This window comes from Acomys russatus, chromosome 15, assembly GCF_903995435.1.
Source record: "Acomys russatus chromosome 15, mAcoRus1.1, whole genome shotgun sequence".
Lineage (NCBI taxonomy): Eukaryota > Metazoa > Chordata > Mammalia > Rodentia > Muridae > Acomys > Acomys russatus.
In genome coordinates this window covers 65,419,719-65,439,114 of record NC_067151.1, presented here as the reverse complement: position 1 = coordinate 65,439,114, position 19,396 = coordinate 65,419,719, and the positions used below count along the sequence as shown (strand labels likewise).

The following is a 19,396-nucleotide window of genomic DNA, read 5'->3' as shown; positions in this document are numbered from 1 at the left end:
GACTCGGGGCATGCCGGGCGAGTTTTTTTGTAGTTGAGCTGTATCCCAGCCCCCACCCCCCTCCAGGAAAACTCTGGGGGTAGGGAGCCTTGAACCTGGGGCCTCATGCACACCAAACAAGTGCTCTGTCGCAGAGCTGTGCCTCCTGGTTTTGAGCTGTTTTGTCAGTTTTAGATTTCTATTGGCTCCTATTGTAGGAATCATAGGGAGGCGACTATTCCCATTTTTTAGACTCCTTTCTTGCGAATGCAGTGGAGTCACGATTTTTAGCTAACTGGTGACTTCCATTGATAGCGTTATGGTTAGGAGTGTGGCCTGGGGCTGCTCCATGCCTGAGCGAGCAGGAGGCCCTGGGTTGGCTGACCAGCACCGTGCAGGCGCGGTGTAGTGCCGCGTGCCGTAGTCCCAGCAGTCAGAGCAGTAGTCGGGAAGATCAGAAGTACAGGCCATCCTTGGTACACAGGGGGCTCAAAGGCCAGTCTGGCATTCGTGAGAACTGACTTGTCTTTAACTAAGTAAATAATAAATAAAAAGTAAAAAACAAAAATGGGGCAGATAACTTTGTGAGTCTGACTAAGTGCTCTGCCAGAGCACTGTGGTAACTAATCTGTTCATTATCAACTTCCTCATATGTAAGAAGAGGCAGTAATCGTGCCTTCTCATGAGATCATTATGAGGATTAAGACAGTATGTATGAGACATTAAACGCAGCGCTTGGCACGTGCTAAGCGCTCAGACGTGAGCTGCATTTACTGTTTGCTGTTGGTGTGGACTGGATTGTCTTAAGTGCATCTGGGCAGCCAAGCCTCGGGGTGGAGGAAATCTGAGGAGTCTGTGTGTGTGAGCGCAGGTATAGGCAAGGGCAGATGTTGGCATCAGGATTCCTCAGTCTCTGAGCATCTGTACTCTGTTATCACCATCTTGTAGAGCAAGCACTTTACCCTTGGGCCTTCTCCACGCCCCCTAACCCTGACCTGTTTGTTCCCAGGCTGGCCTAGAACTCATGCAGCCCAGAATGGCCTTAGGTTTGCTGTCATCTTCCTGCCCCAGCCTCCAAAGTGCCACAGCTGCAGGCATGTGTCACTATGCCCGTCCTGACTTGGGTCACGTTTTACGCCTTCTCATGTGGCACTTGCTTATTCTCACAGGCTCCCCTTTCCTTGGTAGCGCAGGCCCCTCTTCCAGTCTAGGGTGGCAAGTGTAGCAGGGCCTGGAGAGACCCAAGCTAGCGTGGCAAGTGTAGCAGGCCCTGGAGAGACCCAGGCTAGGGTGGCAAGTGTAGCAGGCCCTGGAGAGACCCAGGCTAGGGTGGCAAGTGTAGCAGGCCCTGGAGAGACCCAGGCTAGGGTGGCAAGTATAGCAGGCCCTGGAGAGACCCAAGCTAGCGTGGCAAGTGTAGCAGGCCCTGGAGAGACCCAGGCTAGGGTGGCAAGTGTAGCAGGGCCTGGAGAGACCCAGGCTAGGGTGGCAAGTGTAGCAGGCCCTGGAGAGACCCAGGATGAGAGCTCGGTAACATTTGCTGGTCAACAGGGCTGGGCTTTCACAGTAGTGCTGAAGGTTAATGAGTCCTTTTCTTCTTTAAAAATTGTATTTAATTAATTTCCTCAGATTACATCTCAATTGATATCCCATATCTTGTATCCTCCCATTCCTCCCTCCCTCCCACTTTTTCCCTATTCCCCTCCTCTATGTCTGTGACTGAGGGGGACCTCCTTCCTCACTATATGATCAAAGGCTATCAAGTCTCATCTTGGTAGCCTGCTTATTCTTTCTCTGAGTGTCATGAGGCCTCCCCATCAAGGAGAGGTGGTCAAATACATGGCACCAGAGTTCATGTCCGTTTTCTTTTTCTTGTGGCCAGGGCAGCCGGTGAACTCTGACTCTCTGGCTATTCACTCTGGTCACTCTTCCTTGCACACTATACTTTTCCCTCCCAATCCTTCCTCCCTTCCTTCCGTTCTTCCTTTCTTTCTTTTTTCTTGTTTTCAGACAGGCTCTCTCTGTTGCCAGTCCTAGAGCTTGCTATGTAGACCAGGCTAGCCTTGAGCTCACAGGAGATCTTCTGTTTCTACCTCCCAAGGACTAGGGTTAAAGTTTTATACCACCACACCTGGCACCCTTGGCAAAACTGGGTAGGAGTGGAATTTGTTTTATCTGCTGTAGTCTGAGCCTTTGTCCTAACTGTGGACCAGGTGCTTCCTGCAAGACTTCAGAAGCTGAAGTAGTTTACGCCTGAGGCTTTTTCTTAGTTAGGAATTGGCCTGTAAGGGCTAAATAGGTAGCTCAGCAGTTAAGAGCACTGGCTTCTCTTGTAGAGCACCTGGGTTTGATTCCCAGCCCCCACAGGGCAGCTCACGATCATCTGTGACTCCTGTTGCAGGGGATCTGACACCTTCTTCTGGTCTCTGATATACGTGTACATAAAATATTCATGAACATGAAACAAAGATAAATATTTTTTAAATTGGGATGTGATTTATTATAAGCCTACCGTGAATTTCAACCAGCTTTATAACCTTTATTAAAACTATTATGCCACATGATTCACTAGTTTAAGGTATGTATCTATGTTTTTCTGTGTATTCAAAGTTACATGGTCATCACTGAGCCAATTTTAAAGCCATATGCTTACTTCCTAGAGAAATTTCCATCCGAGGGCTGGAGAGATGGCTCAGAGGTTAAGAGCACCAGCTGGTTTTCCAAAATGTCCTGAGTTCAATTCCCAGCAACCACATGGTGGCTCACAACCATCTATGATGTGATCTGGTTCCCTCTTCTGGCCTGCAGGTGTACATGCAGGCAGAATAATACTGCATAAGTAAGAAATAAATCTTAAAAAAGAAAAAAACTTCGCCAGGCATGGTGGCGCACGCCTTTAATCCCAGCACTCGGGAGGCAGAGGCACGTGGATCGCTATGAGTTCAAGGCCAGCCTGGTCTACAACGTGAGTCCAGGATAGCCAAGGCTAACACAGGAAGACCATGTTTCAAAAAAACAAAACAACAACAAAACCCTCACCCGTCAGCAATTGCTCCATCCCCGAGTCTCCCAACCCTAGCCCGTCGGCAATTGCTCCCCCAGTCTCCCAGCCCTCACCCGTTGGCAACTGCTCCCCGAGTCTCCCAACCCCAGTCTAGTTTGTCCATAATTTACCTTTCATATTTGTGTTTCACCTAAGTGGGGTCATGCAGTCTGTGGTCCTTCTGACTGGCTTCTGCTTTAAAGGCTCATACATGTTAACATATGGCAGGTTCTCTTTCCTTTTGTTTATTTTGGTTTTTGATTTTTTTTGAGACAGGATTTCTCTGTGTAGCCCTGCTGTAGACCAGGCTGGCCTCGAACTCAGAACTGCCTCCCAAGTGTTGGGATTAAAGGCACGCACTACCACTGCCCTAAGAGCTGAGTGGTATTCCATATTTAACTATATTCCTCTTGGAATTACTAAAGGACTTTTGAGTTGTTTTGTAAATATTACTGTTAGGAAGTTTCATAAGTCTATGTGGACTTAGGTTTCCTTTTTACTTGGGGCTGGAATGGAATTGAGTATTCTACTTTCCCAGGAGGAGTGAGGGGCTGGGGACATAGCTTTGTAGAGTGGCTCTCGCCTAGCATGCATGAAGCCCCTGGATTAATTTTCCAGCACCGGGAAGGTAGAAGCCAGCAGCTTAGAAGTTCATCCTTGGCTCCATGGAGGCCAGCCTCAGATACACACAAAATAAGGGCGCCCTGTGGTCATTGCTGCCTACTCCGATGGGATGCGTTCTCCATGATGGAAGTCCGTCTCCGTGACACCTGGGTGGAGGAATCTTTTCAGGCTTGGAGACTATTGTTTCACTTCCTGCCGCTGCCCCAGACTCATCCAGGAAGTTTCTGCTCACACCATGGACCCTTCCCCTTTTACTGCCAGCCCTGACCCTTCAGTGAGGTCTCGAGCCGCTGGGCATTTGGGGACGGCTTGGCTTTCTTGCCTGGTGAGGGAAGGGAGGGTCTGAGGGAGGAAGATTACTTAATCATTAGGCATGTGGCACCAACACTGCCCGTATTTCTCTGGGGTGGAGGGAGGTGTGCCCCGGATGGTTTCGGTTCCAGGGCCTGTGCTCAGAGCGGGTGGGACGAGCTCCCTCACCTGTTAATAATTATGGCATGTGCCTCTTTGGGTCACGGTGCAGTCTTGTGAAACACCTGTTTCTTAGGTGGGGGAATGGATGTGTGCCAGGAAGACTGTTGGCCCAGATTTAAGCCTGGGCAGCAGGGACAGGAAGAGAGGACACTATGGACTGGGCAGAGCAGGGTGGAGATGGTAAATAAGAGAGGAGTGTGAGAGCAGGAAAGCCAAATCACCAGGCAGTTGCGAGACTGGAGAAGCTTCAACCCCCTGCTGGGCTTGAGGGAGACTAGTCAGCAGCAGGTAGCTTTCCGGAGCTGGGGTTGGGAGCCCACCCCCTCAGTGCACATACTCTCGTTGCCCGGGGTGGGTGGGGGGTGACAGGGCGCTGCCCCAAGCCTCCTCTTCTTGTATTTCCTCTGTTGTGCCTGCCCGTCCATGCTGTGGGTGGGGCCAGAGTAAAGGTAAGCTCCTCTCGCGTTTTGTTGGTCTAGCTGTGAGGAGGAAAGGGAGGGATTCTTTGTCTCCTGGAGGACCAGGCCCAGCAAGCCTGCATGCCCAGTGGACTGGGGGCCTTCCCTAGGGGAGGGTGGGCACCTAGCCATCCCATTCCACCCCGTCCTCTTCTGTGACTTCATGGGGTTTCCCTCCTGCTGGCCTCTCAGGAGTCAGTGTTACCAGAAGGTAGCCATTCTCAGATTCAGGTGGGCACAGGCTGGCAGAAGTTGGGTACATGGTGAAGGTGACTCAAAGGTTTTCAGCTTAGAGGCTATGTCTGTCTCCCTTGTCTTTGTGACCCTGGCTTTTTACCCTGACCTCCCGCTCCCAGCATTGGTGGCTCCCTAGGAGCCTGGAGAGCGGGTTCCCAAGGATCTTTTCCCATTCAGTAGGCCTGTGGCGTGAGAACCCCTGGGGCCCCCCTGATTATCTCCTGGGGCCCCCCTATTTATCTCCTATCACCTCTTTCTGAGCCTCTTGATCTCTTAAGCCCTCAGCTATGTGTTTACCCCCTCCCTGCTCTGAGGAGTGAGTCACCGCTGGTTTGTTTGAACAGAGTGCAGAGGCTGTTGTAATTGGAGGTCGCTGGGCTTCTCCCGGGAGTGTTTATGAGGTTAGAGGCCTGCTCACCGTGTGATTAGTGCTGCTCTTTTTCCCCTAGAGAAGACTCCACTTCCCTTGTAGCCCCAGTAGGGACCATCCTGCCAGACACTTTGGGGGTGTTCCTAAAGGTCTCTTCTGCCCTGAGCACAACCCTGAGGCCACTCTAGCTCCGGAGGGACAGCTGGTCTCACCAAGCAGACAGGAGCCCTAGGCCTAGCCCTTGGTACTGGTGTGGAGTTGTGGGGTGAGGGCTGCGGCTTTGTAGCATCCTGGAGAGCCTTGGGCAGTCTGTTATGAGTTGCTTGGGTTCAGTGCTACTGCCGTACTTTTGTGACTATTAGGTACTCACACCTCCTGCTCGGCCCCACGCTGAGCAGGGTGGCTTTGATCACCCCCACTCCACAAACTGTAAACAGGGTCCAGAGAGAGCAAGCAGCTTGCAGGATCCGTTGATGCCGGAAGGAGCTCACATGCTCCACTTGTGACTACACAGTACTTTTCTTCTCTTCACTGTCATTTTTGTCACAGGAGTGTTAGGCAACATTTCCACTAGAGTTTAAAATATCACAGGAGGGGCTGGGGAGATGGCGTCAGCACTGAAGTACTTGCTGGGCTAGCTGAGGACTGTGTTCCATCCCAAGAACCCATGTGTATAAAAACCAGGCATGGTGGCAGGCCACCTGAGGTGCCAGCGCTGGGGGGCGGAGACAGGAGGGTCTCTAGGCTTCACTGGTCAGCCAGTCTGGCCCGAGAACTCCAGGTCAAGGAGAGACCTTGTCTAGAAAGAGCAATATAACAGGCCACTGGGGACTGACACCTGAGGTTGACCTTTGGCCTCCACCTGCATGAACATACACACAGATAGACATACACACATGCAAACCCCAAACCTTGGAAATATATGGAACAAAAGGCCCTTCATATTCCTCCCCAGACTCTTTCCCTTGCCCCACCTTGGCTGCTCTTCCTTCCTTTCCAGGGTCTCATAGTCTAGGCTAACCTCAAAGTTGCTGTGTAGCCAGGGAGACCTTGAATTTCTGATCCTCCCCAGCCCCTCACCCCCACCCCCGTGCGTGTGCGTGCGTGCCGGCATCTTGGTTAGAAGCCCAGACTGGAGCCATGGGTCTTAGGTTTGAGTCTTAGTTCTGTCTCTGATTAGTTGCGGGATGAGACCCTTAACTTCTGAACCTGTTTTAAAAATTGGAACGCTGGTGCCGACTGTATGGAATTACTGGAATTAAATGAGTTAGTACATGTGGAGTCCTTGGAACAGAGCCCAATAGGGTCCCACACATAGTAATCGCCGTGTGTGGGAGTTAGCAATTACAGTGTATTTGTGTACTTAAATAAATGAAAAGTCGTGTTTTGTGAATCAGTGTCTATTTTTTTCTTTTTTCTTTTGTTGTTGCTTTGTTTTTTGAGACAGGGTTTCTCTGTGTGGCCTTGGCTGTCCTGGGCTTGTTTTGTAGACCAGGCTGGCCTCGAACTCACAGAGATCCACCTGCCTTTGCCTCTCTGAGTGCTGGGATTACAGGTGTGCATCACTGTGCCTGGCTTTTTTTTCCTTTTTCCTTCCTTCCTTTCTCTGTGTGTCTGTCTCTGTCTGTCTGTCTGTCTGTCTCTCTCTCTCTCTCTCTTTAAGCCCAAGCTCCCAGGAATTTGCTGTGTAGCCCAGACTGGCTTCAAACTCTTGTTAGTCTGTTAAGGATTAGGATCACAATTGTGGCCTTTTTATGATTTGTTTTTTTTCTAAACTTTTTATTTTATTTTATGTATATGGATGTTTTGCCTTCACATACAGACTGTGAGCCACAGTGCTCATGGAGGCCAGAAGAGGGCGTCTGATGCTGGAAATGGAGTTATACACGGTTGTGAGCTGCCATGTGGCGCTGGGAACTGAGCCAGGTCTTCTGCAAGAGCAGCCAGTGCTCTTAACCTCTGAGCCGTCTCTCCAGCCCCTCACTATGCAGCCAGACTGGTCCTGACCTCTCTGCCTCTCTGTATTGCAGGTGTGCCCACCGCAGCAGAGCTCCCTTCATGGATCTATAGGCCATTTGTATTTCTTCTTAGGATTGTTCACCTTTTTTGCTTATTGCTGGTCTTTTTCATGATATTCCTCAGCCACTCTCTTTTGGCTTTGTCTAGTGTTCCTGTTTTCTCTAGATAAAAGAGTCTGGCTGGGCAGTGGTGGTGCATGCCTTTAATCCCAGCATTCAGGAGCAAAAGCTGGTGGATCTCTTGAGTTTGAGGCCAGCCAGGGCTACACAAAGAAACCCAGCCTCAAAATAACCAGCCAGCCAAACTAATCAACAAACCAACCAACCAACCAACCAACAAAAAACCCTTCATTTTTCTTCAAAGAAAGGGAATCAGGATGATCTCTGGCTGGATTGCCTGAATTCGTTCAAGTGTCTTCAGAGCAGAGCTACTGCATGTCGGCCACAGATAAATACGCCGTCTGCGTTCAAGGAACTGCGCAAGGAGAGGAGTCAGTGAAGGTCACAGAGGAAGCAGGTGTGCTGGTTCATTTCTGTCTCAGCACTCTAGAGGCGGAGGCAGGCGCATCTGTCTGATAGTTTGAGGACAGTCTGGACTATATAGCAAGCTCTGGGCCAGCCAAGGTTACACAGTGACATTGTTGCCTTGAAACAATCAAATAAAATCCAAAGGTTATAAAAAGATCAGTCAGGTACTTGCAATGCCAGATGTAATGTTTATAGCAGGAACAGGTGGCAGACTCTGGACTGGTGTAGATGAACAGGTGCTCACACTGAGTTGTCTGCTTACTTTATTGTTGAATTCTATCTATCTATCTATCTATCTATCTATCTATCTATCTATCTATATCTATCTATCTATATCTATATATATCTATCTATCGTCCATCTATCTTGTCATCTATCTATCTATGATCTATCAATCATCTATCTCCCTATTAGCTTAGCTCTTTGAGCATTTTGTATGATGTGTTTTGATTATACCTGCTCCTTTCCCCTAGTTCCTCCCAAATCCACCCCATCTTCCCTACTCATCCAAATTTCTGCCCTCTTTTTTTGTAAATCCTCTGTCTTAGTTTGGGTTTTATTGCTGTGAAGAGACACCATGACCACAGCAGTTGTTATAAAGGAAAGCATTTACTGGCTCTGGCTTAGTCCATTATCATCATGGCAGGAAAGATGGTGGCAGACAGGCAGACATGATACTGGAGAGATTGCTGAGAGAGTTTTACGTCTTGATCCATAGGCCACAGCAAGAGACTCTGCTTCACAGTGGGCCTAGCTTGAGCATATGGTACCCCAAAGCCCACCCCCACAGTGACACACTTCCTCCAACCAGGCCACGCCTTCTAATAGGGCCATAACTATTCAGTCCGTCACATCCACCAAGTCCAATTTGTGCTGCCCATATTTTCTCGGCTGTGTGGTCTCCCACTGGGACGTCGACTTACCAGAAGCTACATACACTCTCCAAACTGACTCTTCCTCCCCTAGTAGGTGCCAAATGCTAAGAGCTCCTCAGGGCGGGGGTTCAAGGACAGGGCCTATTTGTAGTCATTTGCCTCCCTAGCTCCTACACTGTTTCTGCTTTCTTTTCTGCAATGGTCCAGAGCCTTCGTGATATAGGCGTTCTATTTAGGGCTTTTTATTTATTCTTTGACAGTTTCATATATGTGTATACTGTGTCTTGGTCACATCCACCATAACTGCTCCCCACAGCCCCTCCCAGACACTTCCTAATGTACCCCCCACCCTGCACTCTTCTTCTTTTTTTAATTTATTTTATGTGCATTAGTGTTTTGCCTGTATGAATATCTGTGTGAGGGTGTCAGATCCCCTGGAACTGGAGTTACAGACAGGTGTGAGCTGCCATGTGGATACTGGGATTTGAACCCAGGTCCTCTGGAAGGACAGACATTGCTCTTAGCTGCAGAGTCATCTCTCTGGCTTCTCTAACCTCACTTTCATGGCCCTCCCCGAGCCTGCTGCCTGCTGCCGGGTAGACAGGTGCCTGGTGGACAGGTGCCTGGTGGACAGGTGCCTGGTGGACAGCTGCCTGGTGGACAACAGCTGCCTGGTGGACAACAGCTGCCTGGTGGACAACAGCTGCCTGGTGGACAACAGCTGCCTGGTGGACAGGTGCCTGGTGGACAGCTGCCTGGTAGCTTGTGGACTTGATCTCCCTTGTACAGGTAGCCGCAGCTGTGCAAAGGGCAGGCACGTCCTGGAGACAGCATCTCACAGCCCTCCTCCCCATCCTCCGGTGACCACCTTTTCTTTACTGCCTCTTCCATGGTTACTTTATTTTAAATTTGCATTTTATTTTCATTTGTTTGTTTTGTTTTTGAGACAAGGTCTTGTTCTACAGCCTTGGATAGCCTGGAACTTCTTATGTAGATCAAACTGGCTTTAAAAGTACCAAGATCTATTTATCTCCACTTCTGAGTGCTGAGATAAAAGCTGTGCTTCCCCCCCCCCCCCAAAAAAAAAAACAAACTGTGTCCCCAACGCCAGGTGTGGTGGCGCACGCCCTTAATCTCAGCACTCAGGAGGCAGAGGCAGGTGGATCTCTGTGAGTTCGAGGCCAGTCTGGTCTACAAAGTGAGTCCAGGACACCCAGGGCTGTTAAACAGAGAAGCACTGTTTTGAAAACCAACCAACCAACCAACCAAACAAACAAACAAAAAGCTGTGCCCCAATCCAGAAATATGGCTCTGTAGTTAGAAGTACTAGTTGCTCTTCCAGAGGACCTGGGTTTGATTCCTAGCATCCATATAGCTGACAACTGTCTGTCATTACAGTTCTAGAGGATCTGACATCTTCTGGCCTCCTTGGGCACTGCATGCACATGATACACTTAAATACATGCATTCAAAACACCTATACACAGTACATAGAAAATAAAAGTCATTAAAAATCAAATTTTAAAGGCACGTGCCACCACGTCCAACCTGTTAATTTAATTTAATTTTTTAAGGACAGGGTCTCAGCTAGTTACAGGGGTGCATGCCTGTAATCTCAGCACACTGGGAGGCAGAGGCAGGTGGATTTCTTTGAGTTTGAGGCCAGCCTGATCTACAAAGTGAGTCCAGAACAGCCAGGACTACAAAGAGAAACCCTGTCTCAAAAAATAAAGTATTTTTGGCTGAGGCAACAGGATCACAAGTTTAAAGACAAGCTAAGCTACCAAGTGAGATCTTGTCTTGAAAAATAGAGGAAAGCGTGTCTGGAGAGAGATGGCTCAGAGGTTAGGAGCGCTGACTGCTCTTCCAGAGGTCCCAAGTTCAATTCCCAGCAACCACAGGTGGCTCACAACCATCTATAATGTGATCTGGTGCCCTCTTCTGGCGTACAGGAACACATGCAGACAGAACATTGTATACATAGTAAATAAATAAATCTAAAAAAAATAGAAGAAAGAATTTCCTATACCTATTACTCAGCGTCAAATTCCAGTACACTATGTTGCAGGGCATGGAGAGAAACCAACTGACTGAGCTTCTGTAGTCACCACCAGAACCCTCCATTGCTGCTTCACAGCCACGTCTGCCTCCAAGCCCCCTGCATCCGCTCCCAGCAGGCTTTAATGTGTTCTCTCTCTCCTTCCTTCCTACCTACCTTCCTTCTTTCTCTTCTTTTCTTTCTTTTTGAACATTTATTTTGTGCTCACTTTATTTCTGGGCTATAAAGAAGTCTCTTCTGTGCAGCCTCCTCTTACGGCTTAAAGCTAGTTTGTTCGGGCTGGAGAGATGGCTCAGAGGTTAAGAGCACTATCTGTTCTTCCAGAGGTCCTGAGTTCAATTCCCAGGAACCATGTGGTGGCTCACAGCCATCTATAATGAGTTCTGGTGCCCTCTTCTGGTAGGCAGGCACACATGTTGGCAGAACACTGTATACATAATACATATATAAATTAAAAATAAAAGAAAGAAATAGTTTGTTCCTTTTCAGTGAAGGGTCACCTCCACGTGGCAGGGGGGCTCATATGGGGGATTAATGTGATCAGGAGCCCTGATGGCGGTGTTTTATTCACTTGGGTGTGTTCGGTGACTGAAGCATCCACACCCTGAGCTTTACTTCCTACACTCTGAGCACTCTTGAACTTGGTAGTACATGTGTCAGAATTGGTCTCTTTTTACTGCTAAAAATTTTCTCAAATAATAGTCACAAATCCAACAGTTCACAGGGCTGAAGAGTTAGTGCCTGCCTGTCCTTCAGGGACCTGGGCTTGACTTCTCACACCCACACGGTGGCTCACAACCACCCGTGACTCTAGTTCTGGGGCCCTCCTTGGTCATCAGGTGCACGCACACCCATACACATAACAGTTTCTCTGTTTGGGAGCGGGGTGGTACCGGACACACAGCCCAACGCCTCGAGCGTGCAGATGAGATCTTTACCACTGAGCTATAACCCTTAAGGGTTTTTTGTTTTCCTTTGTTTTGTTTGCCTTGTTATTTTAAGATACAGTCTCATTATAGCCCAAGTTGGCCTTGAACTTGAGAATTTGTGTGAGTCTGTGCACATGTGTGCTGTGGTGCCGATAAACACAGAGATTAGCTTGCCGGAGTGGTTTCTTTGCCTCTACCATGTGAGCCCTGGGATGGAATTCAGGCCTTCAGGCTTGGCAGCAAGACCTTTACTCCTGGGCCATCTCCCCGCCCCTGGTGCAGTGTTGGTGTGTGTGGTGTCAAATGTGCACTCTTTAGTGAGTCTGACAGGCGTGCGGTGCGGTCCAGTGGGTTCAGCTCACATGTGCTTCATATTAGTGATGTTGAATTTACTTAGAAGCATTCAGTTGCCGTCTGTGTCTCTTCATTAGTAAAATGCCTCTTCATATCTTTATCCAGGCTATAATAAAATATTAGGGAACAGACTATATCCGCGTGTGTGCCTGTGTGTCTATACGCATGCACATTTTTTTCTGTCTTTGTCTGGTACTGGGTTATCTTAGCTTCATCAAGTTCTTCAACAAGAGCTGCACTGTCTTCTGTTCTGGGTGGGATTGTACAGGATTGGCGCTGCTTCTAGAACAGTCTGTGAGCTGATAGAGTGGAGCCAGAGTTGTGCTGTGAGAGTTTAGAGTATAAACCCGACTGTGCGCTGGTCCCACATTATTCATAGGATTGGGTGGCTCACAGCGGTAGGTGTTTTGGTTTTGCTGTTTTTCCTCCCCCCCCAACTCCGCGCTCTCTCTCTCTAGGAATTGATCCATTTAATCTAAATGACCAAATTTATGTTCAGAGTTGTTCGTAGTGCTTCTTTATTCTTTTGATAGCTACAGGGATTTTAGAAATGTCTGACTCATTGTCTTTGGGGGCAGGGACTTCACTGTGTAGCCCAGGCTTGTGCTTTGCCCTGTTTCTTCTCAGGTGCTAGGATTACAGATATCCTCAGCATGCCAGGGCTCATGCAGTGCTGGTAATGACGCTGGGACTTCATCCATCCTAGTCAGGCACTCCACCAAGTGAGCTATAGCTCCAGCACACAAATACCATGCTTTTGTTATTGCTGTTTCTGGCTTTTCCAGCCAGGGTTTCTCTGTGCAGCCCTGGCTGTCCTGGCACTCAACTCTGTCGGCCAGGCTGGCCTTGGCTTCCTGCCTTGGCTTCCTGATTGCCACATGCTGTCTGAATGCAGACAGTTCTGATTGAGACTCCTTTCCCAGTGTCATTCCGAAGCCTGGGGTCTGCTTCCTCCCTTGGGGTGTCTCGGCAATGGTGCGTACAGGTAGGTGCTGGACTCAAAGGCAAGTGGGTCAGAGGATGCTGATTGGGCAGTGATTTGGGGGGCACCTTCTAGGGTACTGTTCTTTCAGTGACGCAGCTCTCCTTATTGGTGGTGGGAATAAGAGCTATATAAACCTTGGGGAGGTGCACAGGGGCTTTTGGGGTGAGTGTACATCATTGGCTGGGGCTGAGGTGCTGAGAATGCTTCATTCGCATGGAGAGGAATTTCAGGTGCTAGCTGGACACGTCCTGGTCACCAGGCTGCGTGACTACCTCAAGGGTGGTAGAGGTGGGAGTGTCACAAGACTGTGCACTGGGGCACACAGGCACAGAACGGCGGGGCAGGGGGAGCCATCTTTATCCCTGATGATCTCAAGATTGAGATTTTTGGGGTTTGGACACATCTCAACCTCACTGTTGCTTCAGGCCAGTCTCCCCAGTTGCACGGGTCACATGCCCCACACCCAGGTGTTCTTGATTGTGTGAAGCTGACAATTAAAACCAGCCATCACACTTTGCAAATCTTCATCCCTCTTTACTAGCTGGTAAGATGAACGTTTACTAAAGAACTGTCTTAGTTTTCCTGATTGAGGTTGGCATTGCATGCCTCTAATCTCAGCCACAAAGACAGATGTCTGCGAATTCAAGGCCAGCTTGCTCTGCGCAGCAAATCCTAGGCTACATAATGAGAACTTGTCTCAAAAAGGCGTGTGCTGTCACACTGACATAACATGCTTTTCAAAGGACAGATACAAGTGTAGGTATTACTTGAAGTATGTGTCCAGTGTGGAACGATAAGATTTGGCTAGTCAGCATATGCACTGCCTCACATAGCGTTTTTGTGGTAAGAATGGGCCCTTAAAGAAAAACAAAAAACTGGAGCAAGGAGGCTGGAGAGATGCTCAGAATGTCGAGCACTGGCTGCTCTTGCACAGGACCTTAGAGAGGTTTGGTTCCCAGCACCCACATGATGGCTCACAACTGCCTTTAACTTAAATTCCAGGTGATTTGGTGCCCTCTTCTGGCCTCCACAGGCACTGCACACAAATAGTACACATGCGAATCTGCAAGAAAAGCACTCACATAGCATTAAAAAAATCCTCCAAAACAAACACACACACACCTCCTGGAGCTGGGTGAAGTGCTTGCCATGAAGTCATGAGAACCTGAGTCTGATTCATGGTGCCGTCATCTCAGTGCTAGAGAGTGGAGACAGGAGGATTTGGGCGTGCTTAGCTGGCTTTCCAACCTGGCAAAATTGGTGAGCCCTCAGGTTCAGCAAGTTACCTTCGTCTCAGAAAATAAGGTGGAGTCAGGTAGATCTCTGTGCCTTCAAGGACGGCCTGATCTAAATAGTGAGTTTGGGGCAGCCAGGGCTACATAGTGAGACCTTTCTTTCTTTCGTTTATATATTTGTGGGGAGAGAGCATGTTCATGCATGGAGGTCAGAGGGCACCTTACAGGAATTGGTTCTCTCCTTGGACCATGTGGACCATGGGAATTGAACTAGGTCACCAGGTTTGGTGGCAATGGCCTTTACGTGCTGAGCGATCTTACTGGGTCTGCTAATTGCTTGTTTCTTTCTTCTTTAAGTATTTTTTAAAATGTTTATTTATTTAATTCATTTATTTTGAGACAGGATCTTCCTTTAGCTCTGTGGCCTGGAACTTGCTGTGTGGACTCGTCTGACCTCAAACTCAGATCTTGTGCCTCCCACCACTAGTTCAAGGTTGCTTTCATCCTTAATGCCCAGGGCACCCATCTTCTGAGGTTTGGGGTGCAGTTGAGCAGTAGAGTGCTAACATGAGCAGCTAGCTTGGGTTCCATCTTCAGCAGTGTGAGAGAAACAGAAGGAAAGGGCAGAGAGGAATGTCTGTCCTCTCTCCACCCTCATGCTGTTGTGTCACACTGACCGTTCAAGCCCTTGTTTTTTCCCATTCAAACTAGCCCAGCATGGCCATGTCCCTCGTGCATCCTAAATTTCTAGCCTCCTACTTTTCTCTCGCTTTCATTTTCCTCTCTAAGGTTTTTAGTTGTTCCCACCGGTGCATAATCTACCCGGAGTTAGAAAAGAAACTCGGCTTTGTCCTTTGAAATTAGATTAGTTATCTTGCCTTCTGTAACTTGGATAATTTCCATATGGCTGAGAGAGGCCCAGTTGGATTTGTGTTTTTGTTTTGTTGTTTGCTGTTTGCTTGTTTTGGTTTTTTGGACATGCCTTACTTTGAGTGCTCCAGGTTGGCCTTGAACTGACGTTCTTTCTGCCTCAGCTGTTAAGTGCTAAAATTACAGGGCTGTGTGTTTCTGTGTGTGTGTATCTATGTATGTATCTATGTGTGTGCCTCCATTTCCAATTTAGGACTCAGGTGCATCCTTCTTGTTTGGTTCTAGAAGGCTCTCCTAGGCTTCAAAAAATTCGTGGCTGCTTGTCAGAAGCAGACATTCTGTCGTCAAGAGCCAAGTGCCCTGGTGTACACCTTTGATCTTAGCACTGGCGAAGTGGGGCCGGGAAATCTGTTCAGGGCTGTCCTGCGCAACATGAGACCTGGTCTCCAAACAAACAAACAAACAAACAAACTGGCTTGGAAATGACAGTTCAGGGTAATTTCTCCACTCTCTGGGGGTGAGTAATCCATGTCCTATACTCCTGTGATCTGAGAGTCAAGCTATGTCCCTGGAGCCACGTGGGGCCATACGCTTGTACAGTCATTCTCATGTGTGAGGGACAGAGGCCTCTTAAGGGATGTGCCAGTACCCAGGCTGGTTGCTCTTGTAGGCTTGAGAGGCGAGGAGCACTGTTGCTGTTGTCGTTGTTAGGGTGGCATGGACATTCTCAAGCTGGGTCTCCAGAGTGGACTGGCAGGACACGGACTTGAGCACATACCACAGAGGTGCGGAGCTGTCTGTTGTGGCAGGACTTCCTCGCAGCCAGCGCGTCCTTGCTGCTGACCCTCATCCCAGCGGTGCCTGCAGCCACCTCTGTTGTGCAAGCCTGAGAGCATCTCCTTTCAGACACACCCGGCTAGCTGAGCCTCGTGCTTTGGGAAGGGGGAGACCCCCACTAAAACTAAAGCCAACCCAAGTTTCCTCCTAACGTTCCCTGCCCTGTGTCCTTGTGTCTGTGTGGCTGCTCTTGCAGGGGACAGAAACCAGCCTGACGCTTCTTGTCGGGCTCTGTGTGGGTTGAGGGCAGGAGGCTCTTGTTGCCGCGTGGCTTCTGAGTCACTTCTGTCTGTCTCTCTGGCAGGTGGGCAGGAAGACCTACGCCATGGTGTCTGGGCCCTCCTCAGGGCACTCTCTGGCGTCGGAACTGGTGGAGTCCCATGACGGCCACGAGGAGATCCTTAAGGTGAGCTCGATCCACTTTCCCCTTTTCTTTCAGCTTTCTCCCTGCAGTACGAGAAGGGGGCTGTTGGCTGACAGCGCTGACTGAGAGGAAGAGGAGGGGGATGCTAGCTCTTGCTCATCTCATCCCACCCAAATTCCAGAGTCGGCCGGACCAGGATTGGGGATGAACAGTTTTCCTTCCTTCCTTCCTTCCTTCCTTCCTTCCTTCCTTCCTTCCTTCCTTCCTTCCTTCTTTCCTTCTTTCCTTCCTTCCTCCTGAGCAGGAAGGGGAGGTGGCTTAGTGGTTAAGCACTTCCTGCTCTTGCAGAGGACCTCTTAAGTAGGGTTTCCAGCACCAACCATGTCAAGTCTCAAAACTACCTGTAACTCCAGCACCAAGGGATCTGCTGCCCTCTTCTGGCCTCCCTAGGCACCTGCACTCATGTGCAGTCTCTTACAAACATAAATGCATACACATAATTAGGAATTTTTAAATAGGTGGCAGGAGAAATGGCTTAGAGGTTGAGACCACTGGCAGTTCTTCCAAAGGATCCAGGGTCACTTCCCAGGTCCCACATGGTGGCTCACAACTGTCTGTAACTCTGTTCCGGGAGAGCTAATGCCCTCTTCTGGCCTTGTAGGCACCTGACACATGTGGTGCTGTACAGACATACATGCTGGCAAAACTCCAGTGCACATGTAAGTAGAAAGTAATTTTTTAATTAAAACTACTTTTTAAAAAAGTAAAAATAACGTTAGAATGTAATATGTAGTTAGATAATCCACCCCTGACATAGCGAAGTCAGTTACAGTAGTCAGTCCTGGTGTTTGGTAGAGCCATAGGGTTCTACAGACATCACCACTTCACAGTCCAGGGTTCGTTCCTTCTTTCTTTCTTCATTAATTAATTAAAGACCAGGTCTGTGTAGTAAAGTTTTGTCTCAGACTTGCAATATTCCTCCTGCCTGGCTTCCTGAGCCTTGGAACTTCAGATGTATACCACCAGCCTGGCTCCCAAAGCAGACCACTCCTCCAGGCCTGGCTCCAGAGCACTCCTCCAGGCCTGGCTCCAGAGCACTCCTCCAGGCCTGGCTCCAGAGCACTCCTCCAGGCCAGGCTCCCAGAGCACTCCTCCAGGCCCGGCTCCCAGAGCACTCCTCCAGGCCTGGCTCCAGAGCACTCCTCCAGGCCTGGCTCCAGAGCACTCCTCCAGGCCTGGCTCCAGAGCACTCCTCCAGGCCGGGCTCCCAGAGCACTCCTCCAGGCCTGGCTCCCAGAGCACTCCTCCAGGCCTGGCTCCAGAGCACTCCTCCAGGCCTGGCTCCCAGAGCACTCCTCCAGGCCAGGCTCCCAGAGCACTCCTCCAGGCCTGGCTCCAGAGCACTCCTCCAGGCCTGGCTCCAGAGCACTCCTCCAGGCCTGGCCTCCCAGAGCACTCCTCCAGGCCTGGCTCCCAGAGCACTCCTCCAGGCCTGGCTCCCAGAGCACTCCTCCAGGCCTGGCTCCAGAGCACTCCTCCAGGCCCGGCTCCCAGAGCACTCCTCCAGGCCTGGCTCCAGAGCACTCCTCCAGGCCTGGCTCCAGAGCACTCCTCCAAGCCTGGCTTCAGAGCACTCCTCCAGGCCTGGCTCCCAGAGCACTCCTCCAGGCCTGCCTCCAGAGCACTACTCCAGGCCCGGCTCCCAGAGCACTCCTCCAGGCCTGGCTCCAGAGCACTACTCCAGGCCCGGCTCCCAGACCACTCCTCCAGGCCTGGCTCCAGAGCACTCCTCCAGGCCAGGCTCCCAGAGCACTCCTCCAGGTGTGGCTCCAGAGCACTCCTCCAAGCCTGGCTCCCAGAGCACTCCTCCAGGCCTGGCTCCAGAGCACTCCTCCAGGCCTGGCTCCCAGAGCACTCCTCCAGGCTGGCTCCAGAGCACTCCTCCAGGCCAGGCTCCCAGAGCACTCCTCCAGGCCTGGCTCCCAGAGCACTCCTCCAGGCCTGGCTCCCAGAGCACTCCTCCAGGCTGGCTCCCAGAGCACTCCTCCAGGCCTGGCTCCCAGAGCACTCCTCCAGGCCTGGCTCCCAGAGCACTCCTCCAGGCCTGGCTCCAGAGCACTCCTCCAGGCCCGGCTCCCAGAGCACTCCTCCAGGCCCGGCTCCAGAGCACTCCTCCAGGCCCGGCTCCCAGACCACTCCTCCAGGCCTGGCTCCAGAGCACTCCTCCAGGCCAGGCTCCCAGAGCACTCCTCCAGGCCAGGCTCCAGAGCACTCCTCCAGGTGTGGCTCCAGAGCACTCCTCCAAGCCTGGCTTCAGAGCACTCCTCCAGGCCAGGCTCCCAGAGCACTCCTCCAGGCCTGGCTCCCAGAGCACTCCTCCAGGCCTGGCTCCCAGAGCACTCCTCCAGGCCTGGCTCCCAGAGCACTCCTCCAGGCCTGGCTCCCAGAGCACTCCTCCAGGCCTGGCTCCCAGAGCACTCCTCCAGGCCTGGCTCCCAGAGCACTCCTCCAGGCCCGGCTCCCAGAGCACTCCTCCAGGCCTGGCTCCAGAGCACTCCGCCAGGCCAGGCTGCCAGAGCACTCCTCCAGGCCAGGCTCCAGAGCACTCCTCCAGGCCAGGCTCCAGAGCACTCCTCTAAGCCTGGCTTCAGAGCACTCCTCCAGGCCAGGCTCCCAGAGCACTCCTCCAGGCCAGGCTCCCAGAGCACTCCTCCAGGCCTGGCTCCCAGAGCACTCCTCCAGGCCTGGCTCCCAGAGCACTCCTCCAGGCCTGGCTCCCAGAGCACTCCTCCAGGCCTGGCTCCCAGAGCACTCCTCCAGGCCTGGCTCCCAGAGCACTCCTCCAGGCCTGGCTCCCAGAGCACTCCTCCAGGCATGGCTGCAGCTCAGTGTCTCTCTGGACTTACCTATTGGGGACACTGCTATGTATGGAATCAGCAACTGTGACTTGTTTCCTTCTACTCCGCCCATCAGTTCATTTGGCATACCATCCTGAGCAGTGATTGCTAATTATGAACTTGTCTTTTTGTTTAGGTTTTTTTGGTCAATACCCAGGGCTCCTTAATATTTCTCTGTGAATTTTAGGCTCAGGTTACCAGTTTCTGCAAAGAAGCAAACTAGAGTGTCTATATTTGGAACTGTGTCGAGTCTGTTGGTC

The 19,396-nt window shown here is 50.6% G+C and overlaps 1 protein-coding gene across 1 annotated transcript in view; it reads left to right on the top strand.

The window, feature by feature from the left end:
• Positions 1–19,396, top strand: part of Tuft1 (tuftelin 1) — a 50,094-nt gene that overhangs the window by 4,788 nt on the left and 25,910 nt on the right. Inside the window, exon 2 of the mRNA XM_051157677.1 lies at positions 16,180–16,281. Within this exon, the coding sequence (XP_051013634.1) occupies positions 16,180–16,281 (102 nt within the window). The remainder of the gene's footprint in view (positions 1–16,179; positions 16,282–19,396) is intronic.